A 27,754-nucleotide genomic window follows, 5' to 3' on the forward strand; every position below is an offset into this window, starting at 1 on the left:
ATGTTCTGAAAACCTACTATATAGTGTCGGTTTCATGAATTCAAAAATGGAAAAACACATAGCTCACACACATAGCCATGTACCGACACAATTAAGTGGACAAATATATGCTTGTTTTTATTTTTTTAATTAGGGTATAATAATTTTTAAATTAGAAGTGAGATCTTGATCTAATCAATGAAGTTATACATCAAGGATCATCATAACGTGCGTTTGGGTTTCCAATTAGAATTTTCCAAATTAAAATATAGATAGAATTATAACCGAGAATATGTCTCTTATATATATATATATATATATATATATATATATATATATATATATATATATATATATATTCTTATGCTGAATAAATTTTATTAATTCAACTATTAAATTATATTACATTATTAAATAATAAAATTTCATATAATTTAAATATTAATAAATATGTAATCTAATAGTGATATTTTTATATACTTTTTATTTTTATAATGTATGTAAAAATAAAATATTATAACGACCTATCAAATTAATTGTTAACTTTTATAAAATTTTCTTAAATGAATCTATATAATTGTTAAATAGTAACTACTTAAGTTGATCTTTGAGAAAATAAAAATTTTAATCAACTGTAATTTATAAATTAAATAGAGTGATATTTAAAAGAATCACTCCGATAATCAAATCAATAGTCATGCTAATGAGTTATAGCTTAAATGGCATAATCTTCCCATACTAAATTAAAAATTTGCGGATTCGAGTCTCCTATCTTTGGTAAAAAAAAAAATCAATTCAGTAGTCATTCAAATTATAATTTATTCATTACAAATTTAAAAAAGAATTATTTGTATCAAATTATTTTATGATTTAGTTATGTTTTAAGATCGTGTGTTTGGATCGAATAAAGTGTCTTTAATCCAAATTAAATGAAAATATTCAACCATATATTAGTAAAATAATAATGTTCAATTAACATCAGGGTTAATTTTTTTGGATATTGAATAAAAATTGGTGTAATCCTTTAATATTGGAAGTTATAATGTTTTACAAAATTATGGGGGCTATAGAATTCGCAGAGTACGAATTTCTCAGATTAATGTTTTTTTAATTTATAAAGACAATACACAAACTGCGTATTGTATTATTTTAATATTAAATTATAATACACAGTTTGCGCATTGTAAATACACCGTCTGCATATTGTCAGTACAATACGTATTCTGCGTATTGTGCTTGCACAGAATAACGCTCCCATAACACTATAAAACTCTACTTTTTGTAACATTAACGTAAAACTCTCTACACTCTTCCATATTAAAATAAAAAATCCTGAGAATGGAGCATGATGAGAATATATGAAATGTAATGAACAATTTACAAACATGTGATTTGACTATAGAGATGGGCAGGTTCACTCACACTCACATGCTTCCTCTCTAGCTACTTCAATTCATTCAGATTATTTATTTATTTTTTAAATAAAAACAATTGAATCTCTTAACATATACTAGACTACTAGTTTGGATGCCAGCCAAAAAGACAATATTTTGAGTTGAATTCTACATTCTAATAAAGGGATTGTAAATTAGTAATAAGTTGTGAATAATTTCAGAAGATACATTATCATTTGTTTCTACAATAATCATCCATTTTCAGCCAATGAACTATTATTGGGGGTTACTATTATGAAATAATATTTTTATAGGGTAAAGTATATTTTTTGTCTCTCAAATTTGATAAAAATTTTAAAATTATTTCTAAGTTTTATTTTATTTTAATTTTATCTTAAAAATTTTCGATTTACATCAAATATATCTCTCGTGTTTAATTTTTAAAAAAATTTAGAACTAATTGAACAATAATTACATAAGAATAACCTTTAATACAAATAAATCAAACATAATTACATGTATTATTATTGAATTAATCTTACATTTTTTAAAAATTTAGCTGTCAGGAATATATATAATGTAAATCGAAAATTTTTTAGACAAAATTAAAACAAAATAAAATTTAAGAATACTTTTAAAATTTTTGCCAAAGGATAAAAAAATCTATTCTATCCTCTTTATATTTATAATTAAGTATGGTCATAAATTAATAAAAAAAATAAGAGATGGATTGTTGTTTCTTGAATTAGTTAAACATGATTCAAATGAATCAAAATGTCACTTTTTGATTACATAATCATAGTATTTTATAACTGAAACTGTTTTTAATGTTACATATGAATGAGTGTATGCAATTACCTGCAAATCCAAATTGATTTAAATTTTGATCAGGTCACATCTTACATACAAATTTTACGAAAATATTTAACAACAAAAAATATTAACAAAAAATTATTAAAATTTATTATTTTTATTTTACTTAATATATTCTGTAATAAATAAATATTAAATAAAACAAATTTAAATTGTTTAAATTAATTATTTTTTATCTCCTTGATATTGTCAAAAACTTTATTAATCCAAATTAATCAAACATTAATTAATTTAGTTGTTATATCTCATGGGTAGTATTGATCCATATTCCATAACATCAACATCAACGGTATAATTCAACCAAAATATTATATATTTTATATACTTTTTACAATTTATATTAAAATAATTGATAAAATATACAAAAATTTATCCAAAGTGGTACTTACGCGTTGTTTTATCCAATTTAGTATTCTCATTCTATAAAATCCACGCAATTTACATGGCTTTTCTTCTTTCCTTCCTATTAAGAACAATGCAAAATTACTTTACACGCCAAGTTACAACTAACAATCTTAACGCGCCACAAACATAGCATATAAAACCCCCACAATGCATTCATTCCAATATGCTTCATATAATTCAAGAACAAGAAAATCCTTGCCAATTACAAAATTGTTAATTGGTAGCAATTTAATTAATTAATTTACTTTATAGCGATATATATAGTGATGATGAGCATGGTAGAGTTTGAGAGTGCTCTAAAATATTTTGATGAAAATGGGGATGGAAAAATTTCCCCTTTGGAGCTCAAGAACCGTGTGGCTATTTTAGGTGGCGAGTTTCGGTATGAAGATGCCGAAATGGCCATCGCCGCGTGGGATTCGGACGGCGATGGATTCTTGAGTTTGAATGATTTTGTTGAGTTGATGGAAGAGTCCGGGAAAGAAGAGATGCTGAATGATTTAAAAGAAGCTTTTGAGATGTATATTGATGTTGAAGAGTTGAGTGAGTTCATAACTCCAAAGAGTTTGAAAAGGATGCTTGGAAAGTTGGGAGAATCAAAATCTATTAATGAATGTGAACTTATGATCAAACATTTTGATCTCAATGGAGATGGCCTTCTTAGCTTTCAAGAATTTGTAATTATGATGGGACTTGAAGATACTACTAGTTAATAGATTGCTGTATATATAAGATAGAATTCAAATTTTAAATATTTGTTTAAATAGACAAATAAGTCAATTATTAGACTAACTTAAGTAGTTTAGAATTTAACCAATATTTATTTATTTATTTGTTTATTTTAGAATAATATTATGTGATCAATAAATATTATTATTTTTTATCAGTAATAATTTATACTCATATTTACACTCATATTTACACTCATATTTACAGACGTTTTACACATAAAAAAGTGAAAAACATATAATTTGCATATATATTCACTAAGCATTCTAGAAAGAAGAAAAAAGCTCAATAGTATTCTAGAAAGAAGAAAAAAGCTCAATAGTGACCCAAAACTTACTAATGGCTCACTTCTCACCTGTCATAAAACTGTTTAACCAAAGAGAATCTCTGTATATATGTACGAATTTAAATCTATACCGGAAAGCAACCCAAAGTGAAATTAGGTTAGAGTGTTTTTTCATAGTTATTGGATCTCTGAATACAATCCATTATTTAAGTTAATTACACCTCTATTATCTATTTAGCGAAATTGAAATGAAAAAGAAAAGCTGTATCTGCAAAAGAAACGAGAAATTGATTATTTGATGAAAAAGTAAAAGGTTAGGACAATAAAAGTGAATAGCATTTTGGAGAAAGCAAATTATAGTGTTCATAGGCACTAATTGGCATTGCACATTCAATCAACATCTATATATAACTTGTTTAGAAATTTTTAATAATATAGAATTTAATTGAATTCTAATGTTTAAAATGAAATAGTAAAATTATAGAATTGAATTGAATTACTGTATTTAAAATATTTATTAAATAAATTAAAATTTGAAAAATAAAAAATTATGTATTGAAAAATAGATGTTAATAGAAAGTTAAAAAATAATTAGTATAAAAAATATTTTCAACATTTTAAAATAATTTTAAGTAAAATTTCAATAGAATAAAATTTCAAATCAAATCTATTTGAATTTGAATTAATTTAAAAAAGAAAATTTAATTAAATTCCATTTAAACTAATTTAATTATTTTTGTTTCGAACGCGGAAATTGAATTGAATTACACAAAGTTTTCAAACACCCTTATAGACTCAGAAGCCGAAGGAGATTGCTTGTGTCGAAGGTGAGACTGTCTTAGTTTTGAACAGGAGTTGACCGAAACTTTTGGAGGAAATTCAGAGACTACAAATGCTGCTGCAGACACTCACTAATTCTGAAACCTCACTGTATAATGCACGTAGCTTGGTCAATTTTCTTTCCAAATCATCTATTTCCTTTTGAGGGTCTTGCAAAGCATCCTGATGCAGCAATATCTGAGCTGCTTCTTCTTTCAGGCCTTCTACTTTCTTTAACCAATCATTCATTTTGTTCTTCGTTACGTAGTTCTTCCAATATGCTTAATTCATCAAACTTTTCATGTATTTCTCTAATGCAAGTTTCAAGACCACTGTTACTGATACCAACAGCCTCATTTGAACGTGGCAAACCTGTTTATTTGGAAAATAATAATTGAAAACAGCAAACATGTTACCATTACTATAAGCTCTTCATGGTAGCCAGAACAAGGAAGGATACCGTACCTTCCACCATATTGCTGGGTCCGGCCGCATCATTTTGATATATTGGACCATCAGGGCAAGCAGATATCAAATTATGATGACCTTCAGCCTCTTCATTGTAAGTTTGTAACATAGATATAAAGGTAGAGAAAACTCTGGTCCTATTTCTTTAATCAGCAAAGGAAAAAATCCAATATGAATGAAAGTAGGCATAACACATGCCTAGTTTTGGCAAATTTGCCATTCGTATTGTGAAACAAAATTATCTTTAAAAGCTATTGTGTCACTTTATGTAGTGTTTGAAAAAGAGATAGAGATGGAAACACTGACATTTGAGAGACAGAAATAAGTCTCAGTATTATGTTCTGTATAAAGTAGAAGACACATACTAAAATAAGAATAAAATTCTAATTTAATTTGCATAAAAGGTAAAGTTAGAAATAATTAATTGAAATAAGGCATTTTAGGTATAAAATATTATTAAAGTTTCATTCTCCGTCTCCAAAAATTTTAGGATAAAAATAATATTTTGCATATGAAAAATTTGTTGATAACAATTTGCAGCCACATCCCAAAACAATGGGGAATGATGAAAATTATGTAGTCAGGGAATCTGAAACTTATTATGGTGGTGAAAATTTTTTTTATTTAAAATTGTGCAATTGGAAATGCCAAAAAAATTATCTTTAAAAGCTATTGCATAAAGTAAAACTAAGTACCAATATATATTATTAGCCTAAACTAGAAAACTGTTTTTTCTTATGACAGGTAAATTTGTATTTTTAATATATATAATTTAACAAGATAAAAATTTAGCATATCAAAAGATATATTTGGAGAAGTATTGTTTAATATTCAGAAAAGAAATAAAGAGGTTTGAGTGACTTTGACCAGAAATAAAGAGAAAATTAATTATAATATTAAAAACGGGAAATAAAGAGGTTTGAGTGACTGTGACCATGAAAAATGGATTATCTGAGGTGAATTTCTTAGCTTCTTTCAGGGCTTCTTCATTTGGCTCAAAGCCGGGAGGAGTCGCCATTGATGCAAACAAATCCACATAATTTTAGAATGCACTCAGTAGCAACTAATTACACTATTGTTTTTTGTAAAGTAGTTTTGGCAATAATTATGGAAATAGTTGAAATACTTTTAATGTCACAAACTATCAATGCTAAAGACCTCAGCAATTACATGAAAAAATTGAGATAATATTGATCCACAAGATTGTGTAAATGTACAAATGGTATAAAGAGTCAAAACCTTTTTTTCCCCTTAACAATTGAGCACTTATGATTTTTGTGAGTAACAAGATCTTGCTTGCAATTGGCCACACAGCATAAAGTTGTCCTGAATTTACCTTTAATCATAATGTCACTTTTGCTTTCAACATAATTGACTTTCCCTGGTTCTAAACAATTGACTCTGTCTCCTTCAACTATTCGTAAAGAATAAAATAGCAACCATTGCAATGCAGAAGCAGAACAATTTGGGACTCTTTCACTGAAATACCAACTAGAATAATTACCTTGTGATAGCGGAAGTTCCTCTTCTTCAATTCGAGCTATGGATACCTTAAAATAAAGGTCTTTGGGATTGGTGGGCTCAAAAACACAAATGTCCCCTACATTCAAACTATTGTCTTTTGCAAATCTCTTCCATCCAGAATTGAATTTGCCAAAACTGTAAGTAACAGGCCATGTTCTCCCCCCATCATGGACCTCAAGGATGGCTGTCGCTTGCTTCTTCAAATATTTGGATAATTATTGATTTTTGAAAACATAAAAACTACTCTTGTCTAAATTTTTTTATAAACAATTATGACTTTAATTTTGAATAGAGAATATAAAATTTAATTTCTTTTGTTTATGTGATAATATATGACTGATAATATATAACATACTTAAAATATGTTGGCTACTTATAAATTTTAGGTGTATGTCTTTCCTCTAATTTTAAGTATGTTTATGACTCAAAAGATGTTGACATGGACAAGTAAAATATAAGTACATTAACAAATGTAAAGAATGTTATAAATAAGGGGTGAATAACAATTTTGATCTCTATAATTTTACTGAAAATTAAAATTATTCCTAAGATTTTTTTTATTCAAAATTATTTCTAACGTTGGGTTTTATTTTAAAATCATTTTTTCCTATTTTTCGGATAAAAATATCCTCTTCCTCATTTCACTTTATTTTTTTTTTCAAACAATTTATCCTTATAAAATTCAAAAAAGATGAGAAGTGATCAACACAATAACACAACGAGCGTAAACAAAATATTTTTGCTCTTTTTCTCTTTCTCTTCACAGGTTTTGGTTTTGCTCTTTGATTTTTCTCATTCTTTTCACAAATTTTGGATTTTTTAATTAAAATAAATCAGAGGTGACGGGTTGAGAGTGATTGGGAGGATTAGGGTTAAGGGTGCTGATGAGAGAGATGAGGAAAGAAGGATAACTTTGCCTCAAAAGATGATTTTAAAGCAAAATTTAGCATTAAATTATAATCATATCCTAATATTTTATTAATATTTAAAATAAACTAATTTTTAAATGTTTTAATGTCTTTTTTATTTATATAAAACATATTAAATATTTTGTATTAATAAATTAATAACACATTTTTTTTAATTCATTTAAAATATAAAGATAAAAAATATAATTAGATATACAGATACATAATCATTTAAGAAATAAAGTAACTAAAAAGTTTAAATGAAACCAGAATAATATTAACTATGAAGACTGAGAACATATGAATAAATATTTATAGAATTAATTTCTAAAGTTAATAATTTTCTAAAAATGAGTAATCTCAATTTTCAAAAAGAAAGTATGTCCAACTTTAATTCCCTAATAATCCAATCAAATAATAAAATAATGAAAAGTTATATTCGATCTAAAATGGTGTTGAAACTATTGATAATATTCTATCTAAAATGAAGAGTTGCGATAAATCCATCCTTCAGAATCTATTAAACTCATACTTGTTATCATATTAATCGTCTTTAAATCCAATTTACTCGTTTGGAGGTATCAAAACTTAGTCCAAAATTGCCATATTCAGCAAATATAACGTTATCCCTGTAAAAAAAATTTTAATATTTTATCAACATTTACTCATGTTGAGAGCAATCTCATGGGTCCCAACCAGCGGGTTGAATAATGTTGGTCATGTTTGTGTTGTAGAAAAGAACTCTAGCATAAGATCTCCAAGGTCTTCCCAAGAAAGTAGAACCATTTCTAAAAACATTGCAATTCTTAAATACAAATCCATTTGAATCAGTTGAATTTGTTCTCCCTTGTGATGTAATATATCCTACAAACCCTTTTCCTAAAACCCTTCCAATCACATTTATACTACATCTCTCTAGTTGCCAACAAAACAATAATACATCTAATTAATCAGCTGATAGTATTAATTAAACATATTATTATTGTGTTGGCAACGATAGAGATGTGTGATTGGAAGGGCATTAGGAGAAGGATTTATAGGATATATCACAGCACAAGAGAGAACAAATTCAACGGATTCAAATGTATTTGTGTTCAAGAATTGCAATGTCTTTGGAAATGGTTCTACTTTCTTAAGAAGACCTTGGAGACCTTATGCTAGAGTTATTTTCTACAACACAAACATGGCCAACATTATTCAACTCGCTGGTTGGGACCCATGGGATTGCTTTCAACATGAGTAAGACTCTATCACTATGCTAATCATCTTACTAAGACATTATTAATTCATGTTAAATTTAAAGCAACAATGTCAATGCGACTTAGTTGATAATAATTTAAGAATTATAGTTATGTATAAAAAGTTATGTAAGCACATGATTTTAATTGAACGATCGTATAAAATATTAAATTTTTTTACAGGGATAACCTTCTATTTTTTATGAATATGGCAATTTTAGCCCAGGTTCTGATACCTCCAAACGAATAAATTGTTAATATGATGACAAGTATGAATTTCATAAATTCTGAAGGATGACTTCATCACAACTCTTCATTTTAGATAGAATATAACTCTTCATTATTTTATTATTTGATTGGATTATTATGGAATTAAAGTTGGAAATACTTTTTTTTGTTGAGAATTAAGGGCTTGTTTGGGTTAACTTTTAAGAAAATATCTTTTTTCGAGTTATCTTTTTTTAAAAGATCTTATAGAGAAGTCAAAGTAATTTTATGTTTGGATATCTCATGTAAAAAAGTCTTTTTATCTATCAATTATGTTTGGGTATAACAATATAAAAGTACTTTTTTGTTTATTTATTACATGACAAACATCTTTTTTTAAGGAAAAAAATCTTTTTAAAAAAATGTAAATTACAGCTTCTCAAAAAAAGATTTTTTTTTATTTTACTAGTGCTTTTATTTTTACTAGTAGAAATTTGCCAAACACGTTAAAAAATAAAAAAGATCTTTTTTCAAAAGATCTTTTTTAACAAAATAATTGCGCCCAAACATACACTGAGATTACTCATTTTTAAAAAATTATTAACTTTAGAAATTAAAGTGACCCTTCTTAATAACTCGGTATATTCAAGGTTTTTTGCAAAAGAAAAAAGAACCAGAAGCCAACCATTACCTCGTCAGTTGCATCTTCACTTTAAGATGCACCGCTTTCAGCAGCTTCACAGCTCTCATCTTTTCCTTTGTTTTCATGTTCTTCATCCTGGTTAATTAACCAAAGCATGGTATCACTTTGTAAGAATAAAGCAACAATCTTATATCAACATTGAAAAACACAGAAATGAACAACTGAGATGAGCAGGAAAAACACAGGCAAGCTGCTCGACTGTCCCTGTACTAAATATTAGATGTATTCATTATTCAAATTTACTGAGAGGTTCACACATATCTACTTTTCACCATCTATTATGTCAAAATTATCCTTTTTATATACCTGAAGAAGGATTGATAAAATAATGGGAAATTTCTACATTTTTATCAGATCATTGATAAACCTTTTAAATTAAATTCAAAATAATCAGAAAGAGAAATATAATCAAGACATCTTCCAAATCAAATGATAAACATCAAAAAAATCCAAGATGCTAACAATAATGATCTATCATCATCCTAGAGCCCTTGTACCTTGGCAACAAAGTTCAAAAGAAAGAATCAAAATTAGTTAAAGAAAATGTTAACAAACTTACCAAGAGTCGCAAGAAGCAACAAGATAGATGAGAACAACAAAGGATAAAATTGCTTGTTTAATGAGGACACATGCAGCTTTCTTGCGAGTCATGTCAAAATAGAAATATATACGGAATGCAAAAAGTTATGATAATGCCACCACTCTTAGGTTAAAGCTATTATTGTGACATAACCACATTGAGCATAACCAAATATCAAATACGCAGTGCCGTAGACTAGTTACAGGTCAGTGGGGGAAAACCAAATACTACCAAGTGTGAAATCAGAATAAACTGACAAGTCAAGAAGTCGATTTGAAGAGGGGTTGAATACCTCAGGCTCTGGCATTATAGGCTGATCCAATCCTGCTTTCATAGCATCTGTAATTTCAGTTGGAGATATCTTGAATTCTGTTTCACCTGCTCCCTCAATGTGAACTTTTGTTGGAACACAAGCAACAATAGCTGCAGTGAAACGAGTTCACTCTTATGGACAAACCACATTAGCACAAAAGCAGTGATACCCTTCTTACTCCTGACTTCAACATCAGCACCTTTCTTCACCAAAACCTCTGCCACATCAGCACAAAAGCTTCTCTGTGAATTTTTCATGTATTTGTGCATGATATTAGCATACCCTTCTTCATCCTCTGCATTCAAATCAATCCCTTTCTCCAAAAGCACGTGCACTGCGTTGATCCTCCCATTCTCCAAAAGCACATTGGCCATATTCAATTGCAAAACTTCAATCCTGAAAAAACAAAAAAATGACTCCTTTTACATAAACATCTCTGGACAAGGATCTGCATAAAATATCTTGATCTTCTAACACTATAACTAACAGCAATTGAATAACTGATTTAATATTTTTTATACATTATTAATTAAAATAATTGCCACATAGCACGTTTTTAGATTATTCTATAAGTCAATCATTAATATTATATCTACATTAAACTGTTCTAATATATTACATTATGATTATTTTTCATGACCTATGAAAATGATAAATCTTTGAAATAAACAATTCCTTATTATTATTTCAAGATTGCCAATCTCAAATTGAAACCTTATAGAATGAAGCAGAAATTGAAAAAGAAAAAAGGAATCACATATAATTTTTTACGAGGGGCTGAATTGTTGATTGTATTGCTTATTGCTTATGTTATAAAAATATATTAATCGTAAGCTTTTATTTCTTTCTTTTCTTTGCTCTGATCTCATCATCTCCTGAACTTGAGTCTCAATCATGGCTGCAAAACTTGGGGGTAGAGCTTATCTCTCTTCCTTTGTTGATGCTGTTTTGAACAAGCTGTCTTCACTCATTTTAAAGAACTCAAAAACCCCTCTTATTTTCAATCAATCCATCACTGGTTACTCATTTTAAAGAATCTCTCATCCCTCCATAATGAGAGAGTACCATGAAAAGGACTGATAACATATAAAATTTTCAACAAAGACATGCATAGATGAAAGATACAATCAAGAATGGCGATTATTATAAATTCAGAGATGAAGTTTAAGAAAATGTGAAAGTACTGTGTAAAGAGAATCAGCTCCAAGGGCAGCAAACTTGGACTCTCCAGTGACACTTGAACCCTCTGGCAGTGCCAATTGCTTCTTGACTATGTCACAGACTTTCTGAACTGTCTCCTGGTTCCCCTGCACAAAATAACAAAGTCCATGGTAGTCACAGACCTTCTGAATTGGTGCATTATATATTTCAGTAACCACAAAATAAAGAACAATTTGCAACAAACAGAGCTTCGATGAAAAAAATCCACGTACCAAATCAGCAGAAGAGCCTCTTCATAATGCAACAATGAGAAGTTGAACTCAGTTGTGGTTCATCCGTGAAGTTTGAAAGATGGCACTGGATTCTGAAATTGATGAGTTTTAGGTCAATCATCAATGGAGGTTTTAGAGTTGAAGAATGAAACTGAGCAAAGAGAAAGAGAGAGTAACCGAAGGACAGAGCGACGAGGACGCGAGTGTGACGGCGCAACGGCGATGCGAGTGTCAGGGAGCGACGGCGTCGCGAATGTGACGGTGCGATGGCGACGCGAGTGTGACGGAGGGACGACGGACGCGGCGGTAGTGGAGTGACGACGGCGCGGCAGCAGTAGAGCGAAGACCGCGCGGCGGCAGTGGAGTGAACTGAGGAGAAATGGAGAAGGCACGAATTAGGGTTTAATTTATGAGATAAAATGTAATAGGTGAATTGGGATGAATCGAGGGAGGGGGTACTAACGACTGGAACGCGCGGCGGTTGGGAACAGAGGCACGGTGTCGCTGTGTGGAGCAGGGGCGTAGGTAGGGACGACACTTCGCGGGTTTCAGGGGAGATGGAGATGCAGCGGTGCGGCGTGGAAGAGAGGCAGTGGTGCGGCATGGAGGAGAGGCAGTAGTGCGGCGTGGAGCAGCGACGGAACATTGTCTCCGTTCTGAGCGAGGTGGCGCACTGCAGTTTCTTGACAGGTGACGGTGGACGGCGTTTCAAAGAAGGCAGTGGTGGGAGGCTGCGGTGAAATTAGGATTTGGGGTTTGGTGTAGGTAAAAATAGGAAATGAAAAAGGTGAGGAAAGGTAAAATAACTCTTCTTGCAACACCTGTACTATTTTGTCTTTATGTTGGGGAAGTAATTTCGCCAGCTGCGGTGACCTAGAAAGATGGTGGCTACACTGGCTTGATTAGGCACAATAAAAGAACTTTTTTTTTTTGGTCAGACAATAAAAGAGAACTTATTCACATTGCATTGGACCTTTCTTTTTATATAAGTTGGTCTTTGATTCGGAAAAAAAAAATTTTCTGCTTAATGGCTCCTGCAAGAAAAATAAAAAACGAATTTTAAACTTTTAATATCAATAACAATATTAATTAGCTAAAACAAAAAATATTAATTAACTAAAATATGGATTTAATTTTGATTGTTATAATTATTTTTAAAAAAATTATGACATATGTGCTTTTTAATTGATGGAAAAAATTGGTAACCAATTTTATATAATATATATTAAAGAGAACTTTTTTTTGTATAATTCAAAAATAAAAAAAGAGTTATATGACTTTCTTTAATTTATTTGTAAATTAATATTTTAAGAGAAATTTTTGGAAACTAGCAATTTTTTGTAATTTTAGTAGTTCTTCTTAGATTTAATATTAAGTTTTTTTTATCACAGTAGTTTAATATTAATTTTCATCTGATATTGTTCTAAGTAAACTAATGATCTCTGTTAAACTGTTTTCATATACTATAATAATAAATATAACAAAAAGCTTCAAAAAGCAATAAATTAATATAATTTGCATTCATATTTTTTAAAGTTTGCACACAATAATTAATAAAATTTATTGAGTAAAAATAATTTAATATCTATATTCAGTAAACGATGACAAAAAATAACTAAAATTGGTAAAAAATTACAAAAAATTGCTGACGTCCAAGAATTTTTTTTATTTTATTGTAATTTTCTTTTTGGTAATAATAAGAGTTTTTTGTATCTTGGGTTGGACTGAATCAATTTGTTTGGACATAATATTAGCCTCACGTATTACAAAATAAATTCAATTCGTATTTTTGATTTGGTCAAACAATGCATTTTGAAATACAAAAATTAAAAGAAAAATAGAGATAAATAAAGCCCAAAGATAGCAAATAGAACCATATAAATATTTCAATTAAGCCCTGTCCAAAAATGTTTGATTTCAATTAGGGTAGACTTAACCGTAGAGAAAGCCTTCACCAAAAAAAAAACATGGAGAAAGCAACTGAGCATAAAAAAAAAAAAACTTGAGTTTAATCAAATTAATATAATTATCAGGTAACCTCTCACATAATACAATTATTTGAGATGTTATTGTGCTCAAGTGTTAACTTGCAATGGGAATTAACCAACTTGAGTTGGTCGAGTGGTCAACTCACTCTTCCGCTTAAGCAAGAGTCGAGAGTTCGAACCCTGCTTTGTGCATACAGCAACTCATTGGCAAGCAACAGACCCTTTAAATAGAGCTCAGATCCGCGACGGATTAGTCCTTAACCTGTCGGGTTGGGGGATACCGTTTGAGTAAACAAAAAAAAGAAAACTTGCAATGGGAATTAGTTTGCGACGGTTTGAGAGATGTTACAAAATGAAGAGTAATTTTTCCTATAACCTTTAATTAGAGATTCAAATGGTAAAGAGATTATTTGCCAAAATATATAAATAAATGGAAAAATATAAAATAATAAAAAGAATAGCACTTGACTAACACCTCTAGAAGATTTTTAGAACAATCAATGAGCCACCACTACGATATTCCATCTTTGATTTTTCCTTAGATAATTGACTTTATATAGAGAATAAAATTTTTAAATTGGTCTTACGTAGTCAATTTACTTCTTATTTTTTATTTTTTAGATATTATTTTATATATATTTTTTTTTAGTAAATTTTAATAGTTTAAAATGAGACTAAAATAATTCATTTTGTAAGTTAGAAACAAAATAAAAAATTAAAGTGGACAATAAAAAAATGACTATTTATATAAAGATATATTTATACGAAGATGATAACTAACACGTAAATACATGTTATATTAAATTAAATATATTAAATTATCTAATAATTTTTAATATTATATTTATATAAAAATATTTTTATATGAATAAACAATTTAAAGATTAATCAATTTGAGTTGTTTGAGCGATGAATTCATTTATTTTCGTCTACTTAAATAAATACTAAATATTCGAATCCTGCATTTATATGACACAATTTATCGTCGAATGATAAATCTTAAATCGAGCTTAGATTTATCACAAATTATTTATTTGTAAAACTGAAATATATCATGGCGCACCAAAAAAAATCAGTTTAAAAATTGTATTGTTGTCTAAATCATGAATTTCAATTCCTAGCAGCAGCCACATTTGACCTAGTGGTTGAACCTTACACAATTTCTACTATGAAGACTCTGGTCACAATTACTAATGGTCAAAAGTCAAAACACCAAAAAATATCAAAGGGTCAAACATAGTATATATATATAAAAACATAAAATAATCAATTATTCTCTTCCCTTTCTTTGGTGTGTAGTTACGCCATGTCATATCCAAATTGCAGCAAGAGAAGCAAACATGGTGAGATTGAGAAGGAAGAAGTAATTGAAGAAGAGGTTGCAGTTTCAATCATTTCAAAGAAACCAGTCATTAAAGTTGCTGCAATATGCGGTTCTCTCCGCAAAGCTTCTTATAACAGAGGCCTCATTCGTGCCGGTACTTTATTTATTTTATTTCTTTTAAAAAATTTAAATTAATAAAAAAATATATAAATATTTATATATTTTACACGTCTTTAATGATGTAATTTTTAATATTTCTGTTATAAAAATTCTGATATCATATCGTAATATAGCTATAGAACTAAGTAAGGAGCAAATTGAAGGGCTCCACGTGGAATACGTGGAGACGGCGGCGCTGCCGATGCTGAATACCGATCTTGAAGTGGACGGGAGGTTTCCGGCAGAAGTGGAAGAGTTCCGGCAGAAGATTCTAGAAGCTGATTGCTGTCTCTTTGCTTCCCCTGATTACAACTACTCTGTCACTCGTAAGAATTTTGTTTTTCTAATTCTAATTCAATTCTCACCACAAAATATATTTGATTTAATCATCTAATATATTGAAAGAGAGAAATACAAGCATTATGATTAAATAACAATAATATAGAAATTATTATACTCCGATTATTCACGCAATTTTTTTATTCTTTAATCAATTTTTCTTTTTCCGCAATCATAAGGATAATAATATCTTAATTATAGTGGATAGTGGATATATATATATATATATATATATATATAAGACATGATATGGATAATGTTACTGCCATTTCATTCTGTTTATTCGGTTAATATTTACTGTTTGAGAAATGAGATTATCTACTACAATGTAATTAATTTTTATTGAATTATTACGATAAAAAAAATTAATGTCACATTATTGATATTTAAATTGACAACTATCTTAAATTAAATTAGGTGAACACTTACATATTGTATTTAAGTCGTTAGATAACAATTAAATCAAATCATTTAATAGTTTTTAATTAATAATTTTATATAAAAATAACTGTACGTGATTTTTTACTGTGAAAATACACGATTATCATGTGTTTACAAAGAAAATCATCAAAAGATGATTTATTTACTAACTCCCATTATTATGTGTTTATGGTATTAATTAGCAATTGTGAAGAATGCACTAGACTGGGGATCAAGACCACCAAATGTATGGGCAGGAAAAGCGGCGGCGGCCGTAAGCGCCGTGGGTGGCGGGAGAAGAGCGCAGTACCATCTCCGGCAAATCGGAGTGGTCCTTGATCTCCATTTCATCAACAAACCGGAGTTCTACATGAATGCTCACCGGCCACCGGGGAAGTTCAACGTGGACGGCGACTTAGTTGATTCCGATACGAAGGAGGATCTTAAGGAAATTCTTTTGTCCTTGCAAGCTTTTACGATGAGACTTCAAGGCAAGTGTTAATAACTTGCTATAAGGGTAACAACACAAACAAGCGTAAATAAATTAGGGCAATTAAGTATTTTTTAAATAGTCTTTTATTTAATCTTAAAAAAATAAAAGAGAAAATATAAAAAAGGTGGAGAAAACAACACTATGTTCATCAATTAAATTCCACTCATGATTAAACTTGTAATTTTTTTTTTCATCCTCCCTAGCTTGGTGCAAACTTCAACTAGCAATGATAATGCATTCAATTATATTCGAGATTCTAAAAATCGTATTATTTTTTAGTTGGTAGTGCTGCTATAAATTTAAAAATCCATGAAAATTTATATATAATTGTATTAATAAGAAATTAATAATTAAAAATTATTAGATAATAATTTAATTAAATATATCGAATTATTTAATTATTTTTTATTAATAACTTCGTATAAAGACAATTACATATAAATTTTTATTTTAAGAATTTATAACTTCAATTAGGATTTGATTGTTTTTAAATAAGATATAATAAAATAATGAGTACAGCTAAGGAGTTAATGGTCTAAATGTACAATGTGTACAATGGACTATTGAGTTACAAAATGAACATCACTCATACTATCCTGAATAACCATTTGAGTACTAGGAATAATAAACATCTCAAGTCATGAAACCGGATTTGAATCTTCTAAAGTTTAAATTTCACTTTAAAGAGTGAAGTGTGATCTCTCACCATTGATTTCATAGGTGGGACCAAGAATAAATATGAAAGAGAAACTATTTAAGGGTAGAAGATCATATTTTACTCTCTAGAGTGAAATTCAAACTTTAGAGGATCCAAATTCTATGAAACCACTCATCCCAAAAGGTAACACTAATAATTATATCTCTAATATTCTCTAAACTTTCATTGTACACATTGTACAAATATTCCATTAGCTTCCTATATTTTCTCTAAAATAATATATTTATAAAAAAATATTTTGAAACACTAATTTTCCATCATTTTAATTAATTTTTAAAAATCAAATTTCTGTAAAAATGAATAGAGATTCAACCAATTCATTGATCTTCGACCAGTTTAAAATTAAATTTAAAAAAAAAAAACTAAATATGTGAAGTATATAAAATTCTACATAAAAATTCTTAAAATTTACCTCATATTAATATAAGTACACTAAAACATTACGTTACTTCCTAAAATTAACCTCATCAAAACGCAACCGTGGGGTTCTTATCATTAGTGTTTTTGTGAGTGCGTGGTACTTAATTTATTATTCAAATACTACCAAAATTTTTATGAAAATAAATTACACTTTATAATAAAATTGAGAGAAAAAAATTGAAAGAGTTAATTCTCGAATTTCAGCAACATTGACAAATGATGATGGCTAATTAAAATATTTAGACAAGATTTGACTCCTGACCATATTATATATTAAAGTTAGAGAAACTTCTCTGCTTGGCCTTCTTAGAACAAATGTATTCTTTAGAAGAAATCAAAATATGACCAAATAAAAGTATTGAAATAATATCAGATATATACTTTGAAGTTTGAACTGAAATAATCAAAAAGAAAATTTATATGATGAAGTGGTTGAAATAATTTAGGCATACCACTACATCACTAATAAATTAAAGTGGTTGAAATGAAAGAAAAAAAAAACTTTCCTATAGTCACAATTTATATTCTTTCAATAAAGAAAAATACTTCACCTAAAGTTCTAGAATATACATACACATATACGTCATACGTGTATCATGCTGCGTCTATTAATCCGAGGAATTCCATTTTGCTTGGGAATTAATTAGCATTACTATTTTTTTTACTTCTAAAAACGTCACCGTATTGAGTGAGATATTGGGTGGGTCCTCTAAATTTTTTTCTTGGGAATATAATTTTTTTTCCTCACATATTTCAAACACCATAAATTATCTTAAAATTAATTCTTAACTAAAATATCTAAATATAATTGATTGTCACTTCCACTTAAGATAAAAAGGAAAAAATGAATATATAAATCTCACATAATTTATATATATTTTTATCTTTAAGAAAAATATAATAGTTATGAAATACAGTTGGCAGTTCAAAATATTTATACATTATTGTGGAATTTATATATGAATTTTTGCATACCAAGCCTTTGGTCCTATTATATTTGTTTTATTCTTTCTCTTTTAAGGGACACTTTTCTATTTTTAAATTTTTCATTGGTGTGGTTGACTGGTTGGAAGGGTCGTATCTTTTTCTTTATGTTTTGTTTGGGAGTGGAAAGAAATAAGAAGGAGAGAAATTGAGTGAAAAGAAATAAATAAAAAAAAAGAAATAGAAGTAAAATTTAATTTTTATAGGTGTGTTTAGAATGATGAAATAGAATGACCAAATGAGTTTTTCTTCTGTTTTCTCTCCTTAGTTAGAAAAAAAAGTTTTTGCTGGACCCTACATTATTTTTTGCTATTGTTATATTTTTCCTTTGCATATTCTTTCAAAACCAAACAAGTGAAAATATTTATTTCCTTTCTATTTCTTTCTCCCATATCAAATCCCTCCTATTTTCCACTGTAACAAACATAGCGTTAGGGACATCTGGTAATATTTTTAGGGTATGGCTGGGTTTATATATTTGTCCTTTCTGTATTTTATTTTTTTCTTTGTGCGTATTTTGGACATTTTTTTTATAATACTAGAATGACAAAATATAGCTTAAATTTAATTTATTTAATATTTATTAATTATAATAATAATTAATAAATAAAATATATTTTAATTATTTTTAATTAATTTTTTATTATTAAATATTTTTATTTTCTTATTGTGGTGTTTTGATACTTTTTAAATCAAAGTTGAATGCATCCAAAATGAAGGAAAATTATTTTATGAATTTAACTAATATGTTAAGATTACTATAAGCAAAAAATTTTAAAATTTTTATTTTAATAAATATTAAATAAATATATTAAAAATTTAAATTTTATAAAAACTATTAAAATCATATTTTTAAGTGATTTAAGTATATATATAATATTAATACATGCTTCTTAGATTAAAAATTCGTTGAGAATACTATCGTCATAAGTTTGTAAAGTTACTAAATATTTATAGATGTAGTTGTTATCAAATGGTTTATCCCTAAATATTATCTTGTTAGATTAAAATAAATCATAAATAATTATATTTGTATGAATGTTTACAAACTAATCTAGATTAGTGAAAAAGTTAGTTTATGTGTTACTTAAAAAAAATGTTAAAAATTCGAATTCTATTTTCTACATGTAATAATAATTTATTTCGTTTAGGTTAGTACGAGTAACATAATATAAAAGTAACCGGTAAAAAAAATGTAATATAAAAAAAAAAGTTTGTACAAGAAAGAAAGAAAAAAGTTTCGGACATGAGAAACTTGTTGCTTTAATTTTGATAACTAAAAACAAAACTTAATTAAAAAATATTTTAAAGACATCAGTTAAAAGAACCAAAATAAAAGGTTTTAATTCTTTAAATATACATTAATAATACATTAACAAATTTTAATAGACTATAGTCTTTAAAAATATTTCAACAATATAAAAATATTATATGTAAAAATATCATTAATTAAAATTTAATAATAAATTTTTAAATAAATAAGTGCCCCATAGGTTTTTATATGCTTTACTAGGATTTTTTTGTAAGTAATCCTAATTTCACAATTTGACGTGCTCAACTATTAAATGTGTTACATAAATCACAATTATGACAGAAAATACTGTTTTTTTAAATTCAGGTCAACGTATAAATAAAGATGATGAAGATCTAATCATAGTCGTAGAAGAGAAATATATTTAAGTAGGGGTAAAAAGATATTCTAGAAGTTTGGTGGGGAGACTTTGGGCAGACAAATAATTTTCAGTCGGAACAGTAAAACCAACAATGCAAGCTATTTGGCGACAACCAAAAGGATTCAAGGTAATTGATCATGGTAAGAATGTGTTCCAATTCTTCTTTCAAGACGAAAAATATGTCATAAAGATCAAACGGGGTGCACTATGACTCTTCAAGAATTATATTTTAAACTTAAAAAGGTGGAAGGAGGACGAACAGATTGGAGATCTAGATTTCACCTAAGTTCCGATGTGGATTCAATTTTGGGAGTTGCCAGAGCACTACAAAACGAAGACTTAGGATGGAAGCTCTTTTGGGAATGTTCTAGATGTGGATATCTTTCAAGTTCGAGGTAAAGAACACAATATAGTTAAGGACAAGTCAGTTTAGATATTACTACACGAATTAAAAGATCCCTGCGTATAGCGAGTCTGAATAAAAAGGTGTTGGAAGTTAGTTTGAAGTATGAATGGATGGGGAACTTTTGCAACTATTGTGGTTATGTGGGACACGAGACAAGGATGTGCAGTTTTCAACTTGATGATTCTTTAAAAGAAGAGATTAAAGAAAAAAGATGGGGCGAATGGCTGAAATCAGATCAATCAGGTAGAAGAGAGTATCTCACAGAAGACAACTTTGACTCTAAGATACCGATAAATGAGAAGAGTAGACAAAACAAGGTTACAAGCCTATTCCAGTGAACCTGATCAGAAGTTTGGCTAGTTTGCCCATGCAATCACAGCAAAATCGAAAGAAAAACGAAGAAGAAGAGGTAATGAGTAAGAACCAAACACTACAGAGTGAACACTTACCAGAACTCCAACTAATCCAAGTGCTACAGCCAACGATAGAAAAACAGCATTTGAAAACTACCAGGAAGAAAGTGGGGACTCGAGAATGGGGAGAGAAAAGGAAGAATTTGTGTTCAGAAGCAAAGAGGATAGGAGTGCAATTGCGTATGGGGAGAAAGGACAGAATTTGAAACAACTAGCTCGAAGAAAAATCTTGAAGGTGATCGAAAGCAAAAGAGGGCTTTAGGGAGAAAGTATGTTGGCTAGAAAAAAGAAGATATGCTCAGAAGATGACAAAGGTAGCATTGATGAAGAGGGATAGGGTGTCACCCGACATTTGGCATCCAAGAATCCATGAAAATGATGATGTGAAACTGTCGGGGTATGAAAAATTTCCTGACAGTTCACAACATAAAAGGGGTCTGTAGATCCCATTCTCCCGAGGTAATATTTTTATGCGAAACAAAAAATATTACCTTGAATGTAACTAGCCACTGCAACAAATTTGGATATCAACAGGTTTATTGTGTCAATTCAAGAGGAATTTCTGGAGGCTTGGCACTGGCTTGGAAAGAGGATAGAGGAGTTTCAGTACGATCCAGTGATGACTTTTTCATCCATTTTGATTGGTTAGACATTTTCAATAAAAAATGATATGAGGTAATGGCAGTTCATTTACACTGTGACGAGAGTATTCACTCAGAATAGTATCAAAGAATCCTGGATATTAAAAGGTCAACAAGTCCCTACTTTCTTGTGATAGAAAATTTTAATGCCATGTCCGCTTATCATGAAAAGAAAGGGGGACGCAGGAAATCAGCTGCATCAATTTAAACTTTTAATAATTTCATTAATGATGGAGAGTCAGTGGATCTCGGATATGAAGGAAGGAAGTTCACCTAGAGTAATCAACAATATGGAGAAAATCTTATTATGGAAAGGATATATAGATGCCTCTCTTCTCTCCAATTTTGATTAGATTACTCAAGAGCAGCAATTCTTCATCTAGAAGACTCAGGTTCCGACCACTGTCCACTATTATTAATGGCAGATAGAGAGGTACATAAAACTAAGAGAAGGTTTCGATTCCAAGAAAGGTGGTGTGATAGTGAGGAGGTTCGTCATATCGTGGAAGAAGCATGGCACTCACAATTTGAAGGCTCTCTAATGTTCAAATTTTTTTCAAAGTTAAAGAAATGTAGACATGAACTAGTGGAATGGAAAAAATCCAGCTCTAACAACTCTCAAAAGGAAATTTCAGAATTGAGAAGTTAAATAGAACACGAGAAACTCAAAAGTACAAGAGCGGACAAAACAAAGATTCTACAATTAGAGGAGGAGTTATCAGAGGCCTATTTAAAAGAGGAAATATATTGGAGAGAAAAATTCAGAATTCAATGGTTGAAATGGGGGGACCAAAACACCAAATTTTTTCATGCCAAGACTCAAACTCGGAACCGAAAAAATAAAATTTACAGACTGCAAGATGGTGAGAAAAATTTTAGATCAGACACAGCGGGTATAGCCCAGATTGCTATTGAGTACTTCCAAAATTTATTCACCTCTTTAAACTTCAGACCAGCGACGGACAAATTAGAGGACTTGGAGGTTAAGGTGGATAAAGAAACAAATCGAAGACTTACTAGACGAGTCACAAAGGAAGAAAAAAAAGCAACATTTTCTATCATTGCATTCTCAGCCTCAGGGGATGACGAAATCACTGCTAGATTTTACCAACACTTCTGGAAGATAATTAAAGATGATCTTAATGCTGGCATAAATAGCTTTTTTGCAGGGGGAAGGATGCTGCGAGCAATGAATCATACTCATATATACATAATCCCAAAGGTACCAAATACAAAATCCATGACCCAGGTTCGTCCGATTAGCCTTAGCAGTGTTTTTTACAAGATTATTTCTAAAATTCTTGTTCATAGAATGCAAGTTATGTTGGATAAAGTAATTAGTGATAATCAAAGTGTCTTTATTAAAGGGCGGCTGATTAGTGATATCATGCTAATTGCCCACAAACTTATGCATTTTCTGAAACACAAAAATTATGGAGACTATGAGATGGCAATAAAGCTCGATATGAGTAAGGCTTACGACAGAGTTGAATGGTCTTTTGTTTGGAAGATTATGAAAAAGCTTGGTTTTGCAATAAATGGGTGGACTGGATTAAGGAGTGTGTTACCACGGTGTCCTACTTTGTTACTGTGGATGGACAACCATATGATTTTTTCAAACTATGTAGGGGATTGTGACAAAGTGATCCCCTCTCTCCCTATCTTTTTCTACTTTGTGCAGAATGACTTTCCCATATGCTCCACAGAAGAGAACAGAGAAGAGAAATCTCAGATTTAAGACTCAATGGTAGATGTCCTATAGTCAGCCACTTATTCTTTGCAGATGATTCCATTTTCTTTTGCAAGGCAAATGAGGTAGAATGTCACAAGTTGATGGAGATACTGGAGTGTTATGGTAATGTTAGTGGACAGACAATTAATTTCTCTAAGTCATCTATTTTCTATAGTAAGAACACCACTAGTTCGACCAGAAATTTTTTGTCTCATTTACTTCAGATTCTGAGCATAGCAGACAAAATAAGTATTTGGGACTGCCAGGAGTGGTTAATAGATCAAAAACTCATACCTTTAATTTTATAAAAGAGGAAGTTGACAAGAAACTACAGGTTTGGAAGCGATCATTATTATCGGTCAGTGGAGAGAGAGGTATTAATTAAAGCAGTGGCTACAACAGTTCTGATATACACTTTGAGCTGTTTTAAGCTCTTGGACACACTGCTAGATGAGATTCAGAGAAAGATGATAATTTTTTTGTGGGAGCAAAGGGGCTCGAAAAGAAGATTACAATGGATCAAGTGGGATATAATTTGCAGAGAAAAAAATATGGAACCTTGGATTTTAAAGACTTGAAAACCTTTAACTTAGCCATGTTGGCTAAACAAGGCTAGAGAATCATCATGAAATCTAATTCTCTAATTAGCAGAATTTACAAAAGCAAATATTTTAAATTTTCTTCTTTTCTATGAGCTGACACAAGTCGAAACCCTTCTTGGGCCTGGAAAAGCCTGCTAGAAGGAAGAAAAATTATCAAATAAGGTATCCGTTGGCAAATGGGGCGAGGCATTCAAATTAGAATTATGAAGGATTGGTGGCTAAAAAACATGAAGTCAATATACGAATAAGAGCAAACAATTATAGACACAAATTTGGTTTGGATTAATCAGCTCATTCATAATAGATAGTGGAAGGACGATATAATCAGAAATCATTTCAATCCATAAATTGTATAAAAAATCTTAGAAACTGCTATTAGGAAAGTAGGAAAAGATCGAATTACCTGAAAAAGTGAGAGGGACCGCAGGTTCACAATGGCTTCTGACTACAAAATAGCTCTTCAAATGGTACATTTTTCAATTAGCCAATTATCTGATCTGTGCAATAAAATGAGACTCTGGAATTCATTGTGGGAACTCCAATGCCCGCCGAAGATTAAGATATTCCTGTGGAAAGTCCTTCATGAAAGGCTACCAACAATTCCAGAAATATGCCCTAGATGTAACAACTTAGGAAAAAAATGTAAATCACTGTTTAATTAATTGTCCAAAGTCATAAAAAGTTTGGCAGCAGCCAGATCTGAGAGCTTACCTGGTGCAACACATATCAGAAAAATTTTAGGTGTGATGGAGACGGTTCATGGAAGAAGCACGACGAAAACATTATTGAAGGAAAAATTCAGCACTAACAGCAATTATTCTATGAAAATTTTGGACCGTAAAAAATTTTCTGGTCTTTGAGAACAAAAATACTTCACCAAATTTGATTATCACTTCAGCGCATGAATTCTTGGAAGAAGTTCAAAAGAGAAATGAGACTTAATATGTGTGTTTAGTCATGTTTCATTAGTTTGAAAATTCTTTTCTTATAGTTGTCTAATGTGGGTCCACAACTTATTTTTATTTTTCTTTAATAAATAGATATCACTTTACCTTAAAAAAAACAATTATATATTTATGTATACATATGTTCGGTAGTAATTATTCCGTTGATTTTTTAAACGAGATAAAAAAATAGTACTCCAAAAATTAAGTTAGTTGTTATTCAAGAAGTATAAAGAATTAAAAATTATGGTAAAAAAATTATTAGAAATATAAATTTATCCATCTAATTTTGAAATAAAAAAATGAATTTTTTTATCTTTTTAATATTTTTAAAAAATAACATAAAATTATTAAAAAAAAATTAATACAAAATAACATAAAATTATTTTATTTTATATTTTTAATTAAAAATTATATTATTTTAAATCTTTTAATTACGGCTAAAATTATATAATTAAATAAAAAACTTTAAATTACTATGAATATAACCTAAGATTCGGTACATAAAAAATTATTTAGAGTTAGCAGCCATAATAATATAACGAAGTAAAACTGTCACACGTAACGGAAAACGAAAAAGCAAAGAACGAACCGGCTTATGCTTTTTTCAAAAAAAAAAACTGGTCAAATTGAATTATTATATATACAGAGAGTGAGAAATAAGATCTGATGCATTCGATAATTGGTGGTAGAAGCGCCATGTCTGAAGAGAAAGCAGTGATTAAAGTTGCAGCTCTATGCGGCTCTTTGCGCAAAGCTTCTTTCAACAGAGGCCTCCTTCGTGCCGCCATCGAGCTAAGCCAGGAGCAAATCACAGGGCTCCACGTGGAATTCATAGACACTTCGTCGCTGCCAATGCTCAACACCGATCTTGAACAGAACGGAAGGTTTCCGCCGGAAGTGGAAGAGTTCCGTCAGAAGATTCTAGAAGCTGATTGCTGTTTCTTTGCTTCTCCTGATTATAACTATTCTGTCACTCGTAAGTTTCCCCTTTCTTTTCAGACAGATTCAATTTGTGGACATAGATGAATTTGTCTTATCATTTTTCTATTCTAAATTGGAAGATGCTTCAACTTGTGCCGTCTTATCATAAATTGTTGTAGTCGATAATTATTAAATAATTTAATAAATTTAATTAAATTATTATTTAAAGATTTAAATTTATTAACTTCACATAAAAAATTTTTACTTATATATATATATATATATATATATATATATATATATATATTTTAAATTAGAAGAGAAATTTGAATCAACAATCTTTAAGTAATTATAAAAAGACTTATATTATTTGAACTACCTATTCAAAAGTCTTTTCTATCCTATTTTATTAACTTCAAAATAGCATTAGTTGAAGGCTTGAAGCTGCATGCTATGGTCACGAGGGTAATTTCGTCAGGAATCATTTGCTTCCGAAAATTACGTGATTCTCTGATGGGTTGTTGGATACTGTTACACCAAATATCTCATGCTATGAAGAAAAGAACAAAGTGATTTTTTTATGGGGAGTTGGATACTATTATGCGAAATGTATAATTTTATTTTTGTTCATTTATAAAATCAAGTTAAATGTTTCTTTTTATTTTTTGCGTACGAATATCTCTTTTTTATAGAATTAATCTTAAGAGAATTTCTTTTAAAACATAAAAGTATTTTATATGCACTAAAAAACAATTATCAAATAAGTATTTTTTTATTTATATTTATATGTATTGATTCACATAATCAAATTTGTCGTAGAAGAATAATTAAATTTGTAATAGAAGAATCAAATTTGTTTGTTGCATTTAAGTATTGATCCATTACTAAATTTTTGTTATACACCTAACGTAATTGTTAAAATATACAGGACAGATTTAGGTTAATTAATTTTTTTTAATTATGTTTCCTGATTAATAGCTCTCTTGAAGAATGCACTTGACTGGGGTTCAAGACCACCAAACGTGTGGGCTGGAAAAGCAGCCGCAGTGGTAACGGCAGGTGGCGGAGGTGGAAGAGCGCAATACCATCTCCGGCAAATCGGAGTCTTCCTCGATCTGCATTTCATCAACAAGCCGGAGTTCTACTTGAACGCTTTCCAGCCGCCGGTAAAATTCAACGACGACGGAGACTTGATTGACTCTAGTGCAAGGGAGAGACTTAAGGATGTGCTACTCTCTTTGCAAGATTTGACTTTGAGACTTCAAGGCAATAAGTCCTGAATTCAACAAAATTTGTAGTGCTTAATAAATGTACCTTCCTTCTTCCTTCATTGTGCTACCACTTTTAAGATGTTGCTAAATTTCTGTTTCAATAATAATGAAAAATTAGTGTTAAATTCGAATTTGTAACCAAGCTCTAAGAGACTAAGACCATTGTTATAAGATTCAACCCTCTGGTCAAAAGACTGGTCATTAATTAGTAGCCCATGAAAAACCAACCAATTAAAATGCATACACATGTGAGAGCGTTGTGATTTGTAAATCGATAATACTAAAAAATTAAAAAAAGCATAATTCAACTAATTTAAATTTATTTTATTTAATACTTATTTATTATAGAATATATTAAATAAAATAAAAAATAATATATTTTAATAATTTTTTATTAAAATTATTTATTTTAAAGTCATATTTTTATTAAGCCTTTAGTAGTAA

The 27,754-nt window shown here is 29.5% G+C and overlaps 3 protein-coding genes and 1 long non-coding RNA gene across 6 annotated transcripts; 3 read left to right on the forward strand and 1 right to left on the reverse strand.

Annotated features, from left to right (window-relative positions):
• The first annotated feature begins 2,832 nt into the window (after positions 1 to 2,832).
• On the forward strand, positions 2,833 to 3,508 carry LOC130956578 (calcium-binding protein CML37-like). Its single transcript, XM_057883623.1, has one exon. It carries the CDS (start codon positions 2,918 to 2,920, stop codon positions 3,362 to 3,364), a length of 447 nt encoding a protein of 148 aa, XP_057739606.1. The 5' UTR covers positions 2,833 to 2,917; the 3' UTR covers positions 3,365 to 3,508.
• Positions 3,509 to 3,756: 248 nt separating this feature from the next.
• On the reverse strand, positions 3,757 to 12,693 carry LOC130955769 (uncharacterized). Of its 2 annotated transcripts, XR_009076899.1 has the most exons (8): positions 12,323 to 12,680; positions 12,037 to 12,228; positions 11,860 to 11,951; positions 11,611 to 11,733; positions 10,406 to 10,822; positions 9,522 to 9,608; positions 4,951 to 6,674; positions 3,767 to 4,857 (listed from the first exon to the last, which is right to left on the reverse strand). It is a non-coding gene; the product is annotated as an uncharacterized LOC130955769 (long non-coding RNA). The 2 variants fall into 2 exon arrangements; XR_009076898.1 differs by having other exon boundaries at positions 3,757 to 4,857; positions 4,951 to 9,608; positions 12,323 to 12,693.
• A 2,384-nt stretch (positions 12,694 to 15,077) lies between these two features.
• LOC130954847 (NADPH:quinone oxidoreductase-like) lies at positions 15,078 to 16,860 on the forward strand. 2 transcript variants are annotated; one of them, XM_057881623.1, is made up of 3 exons: positions 15,078 to 15,325; positions 15,465 to 15,656; positions 16,293 to 16,860. In XM_057881623.1, the coding sequence occupies exons 1-3, from the start codon at positions 15,154 to 15,156 to the stop codon at positions 16,589 to 16,591; spliced, it is 663 nt and encodes a 220-aa protein (XP_057737606.1). In that variant the 5' UTR covers positions 15,078 to 15,153; the 3' UTR covers positions 16,592 to 16,860. The 2 variants fall into 2 exon arrangements, with proteins under 2 accessions (XP_057737606.1, XP_057737607.1); XM_057881624.1 differs by having other exon boundaries at positions 15,113 to 15,325; positions 15,471 to 15,656.
• Positions 16,861 to 25,718: 8,858 nt separating this feature from the next.
• LOC130955845 (NADPH:quinone oxidoreductase-like) lies at positions 25,719 to 27,441 on the forward strand. Its single transcript, XM_057882824.1, has 2 exons — positions 25,719 to 26,094; positions 27,018 to 27,441. The coding sequence occupies exons 1-2, from the start codon at positions 25,785 to 25,787 to the stop codon at positions 27,317 to 27,319; spliced, it is 612 nt and encodes a 203-aa protein (XP_057738807.1). The 5' UTR covers positions 25,719 to 25,784; the 3' UTR covers positions 27,320 to 27,441.
• Positions 27,442 to 27,754: the final 313 nt, after the last annotated feature.

The sequence above is a fragment of the Arachis stenosperma genome, chromosome 10 (assembly GCF_014773155.1).
Source record: "Arachis stenosperma cultivar V10309 chromosome 10, arast.V10309.gnm1.PFL2, whole genome shotgun sequence".
Classification (NCBI taxonomy): domain Eukaryota; kingdom Viridiplantae; phylum Streptophyta; class Magnoliopsida; order Fabales; family Fabaceae; genus Arachis; species Arachis stenosperma.

What these genes read in the sequence shown, in the direction of transcription:
- LOC130956578 (XM_057883623.1), top strand. Translation starts at nt 2,918, where the DNA reads ATGATGAGCATGGTAGAGTTTGAGAGTGCTCTAAAATATTTTGATGAA.
- LOC130954847 (XM_057881623.1), top strand. Translation starts at nt 15,154, where the DNA reads ATGTCATATCCAAATTGCAGCAAGAGAAGCAAACATGGTGAGATTGAG. An exon ending in CAGAGGCCTCATTCGTGCCG is followed by an intron (nt 15,326 to 15,464) that starts GTACTTTATTTA and finishes ATCGTAATATAG; the next exon opens with CTATAGAACTAAGTAAGGAG. An exon ending in TTACAACTACTCTGTCACTC is followed by an intron (nt 15,657 to 16,292) that starts GTAAGAATTTTG and finishes GGTATTAATTAG; the next exon opens with CAATTGTGAAGAATGCACTA.
- LOC130955845 (XM_057882824.1), top strand. Translation starts at nt 25,785, where the DNA reads ATGCATTCGATAATTGGTGGTAGAAGCGCCATGTCTGAAGAGAAAGCA. An exon ending in TTATAACTATTCTGTCACTC is followed by an intron (nt 26,095 to 27,017) that starts GTAAGTTTCCCC and finishes CCTGATTAATAG; the next exon opens with CTCTCTTGAAGAATGCACTT.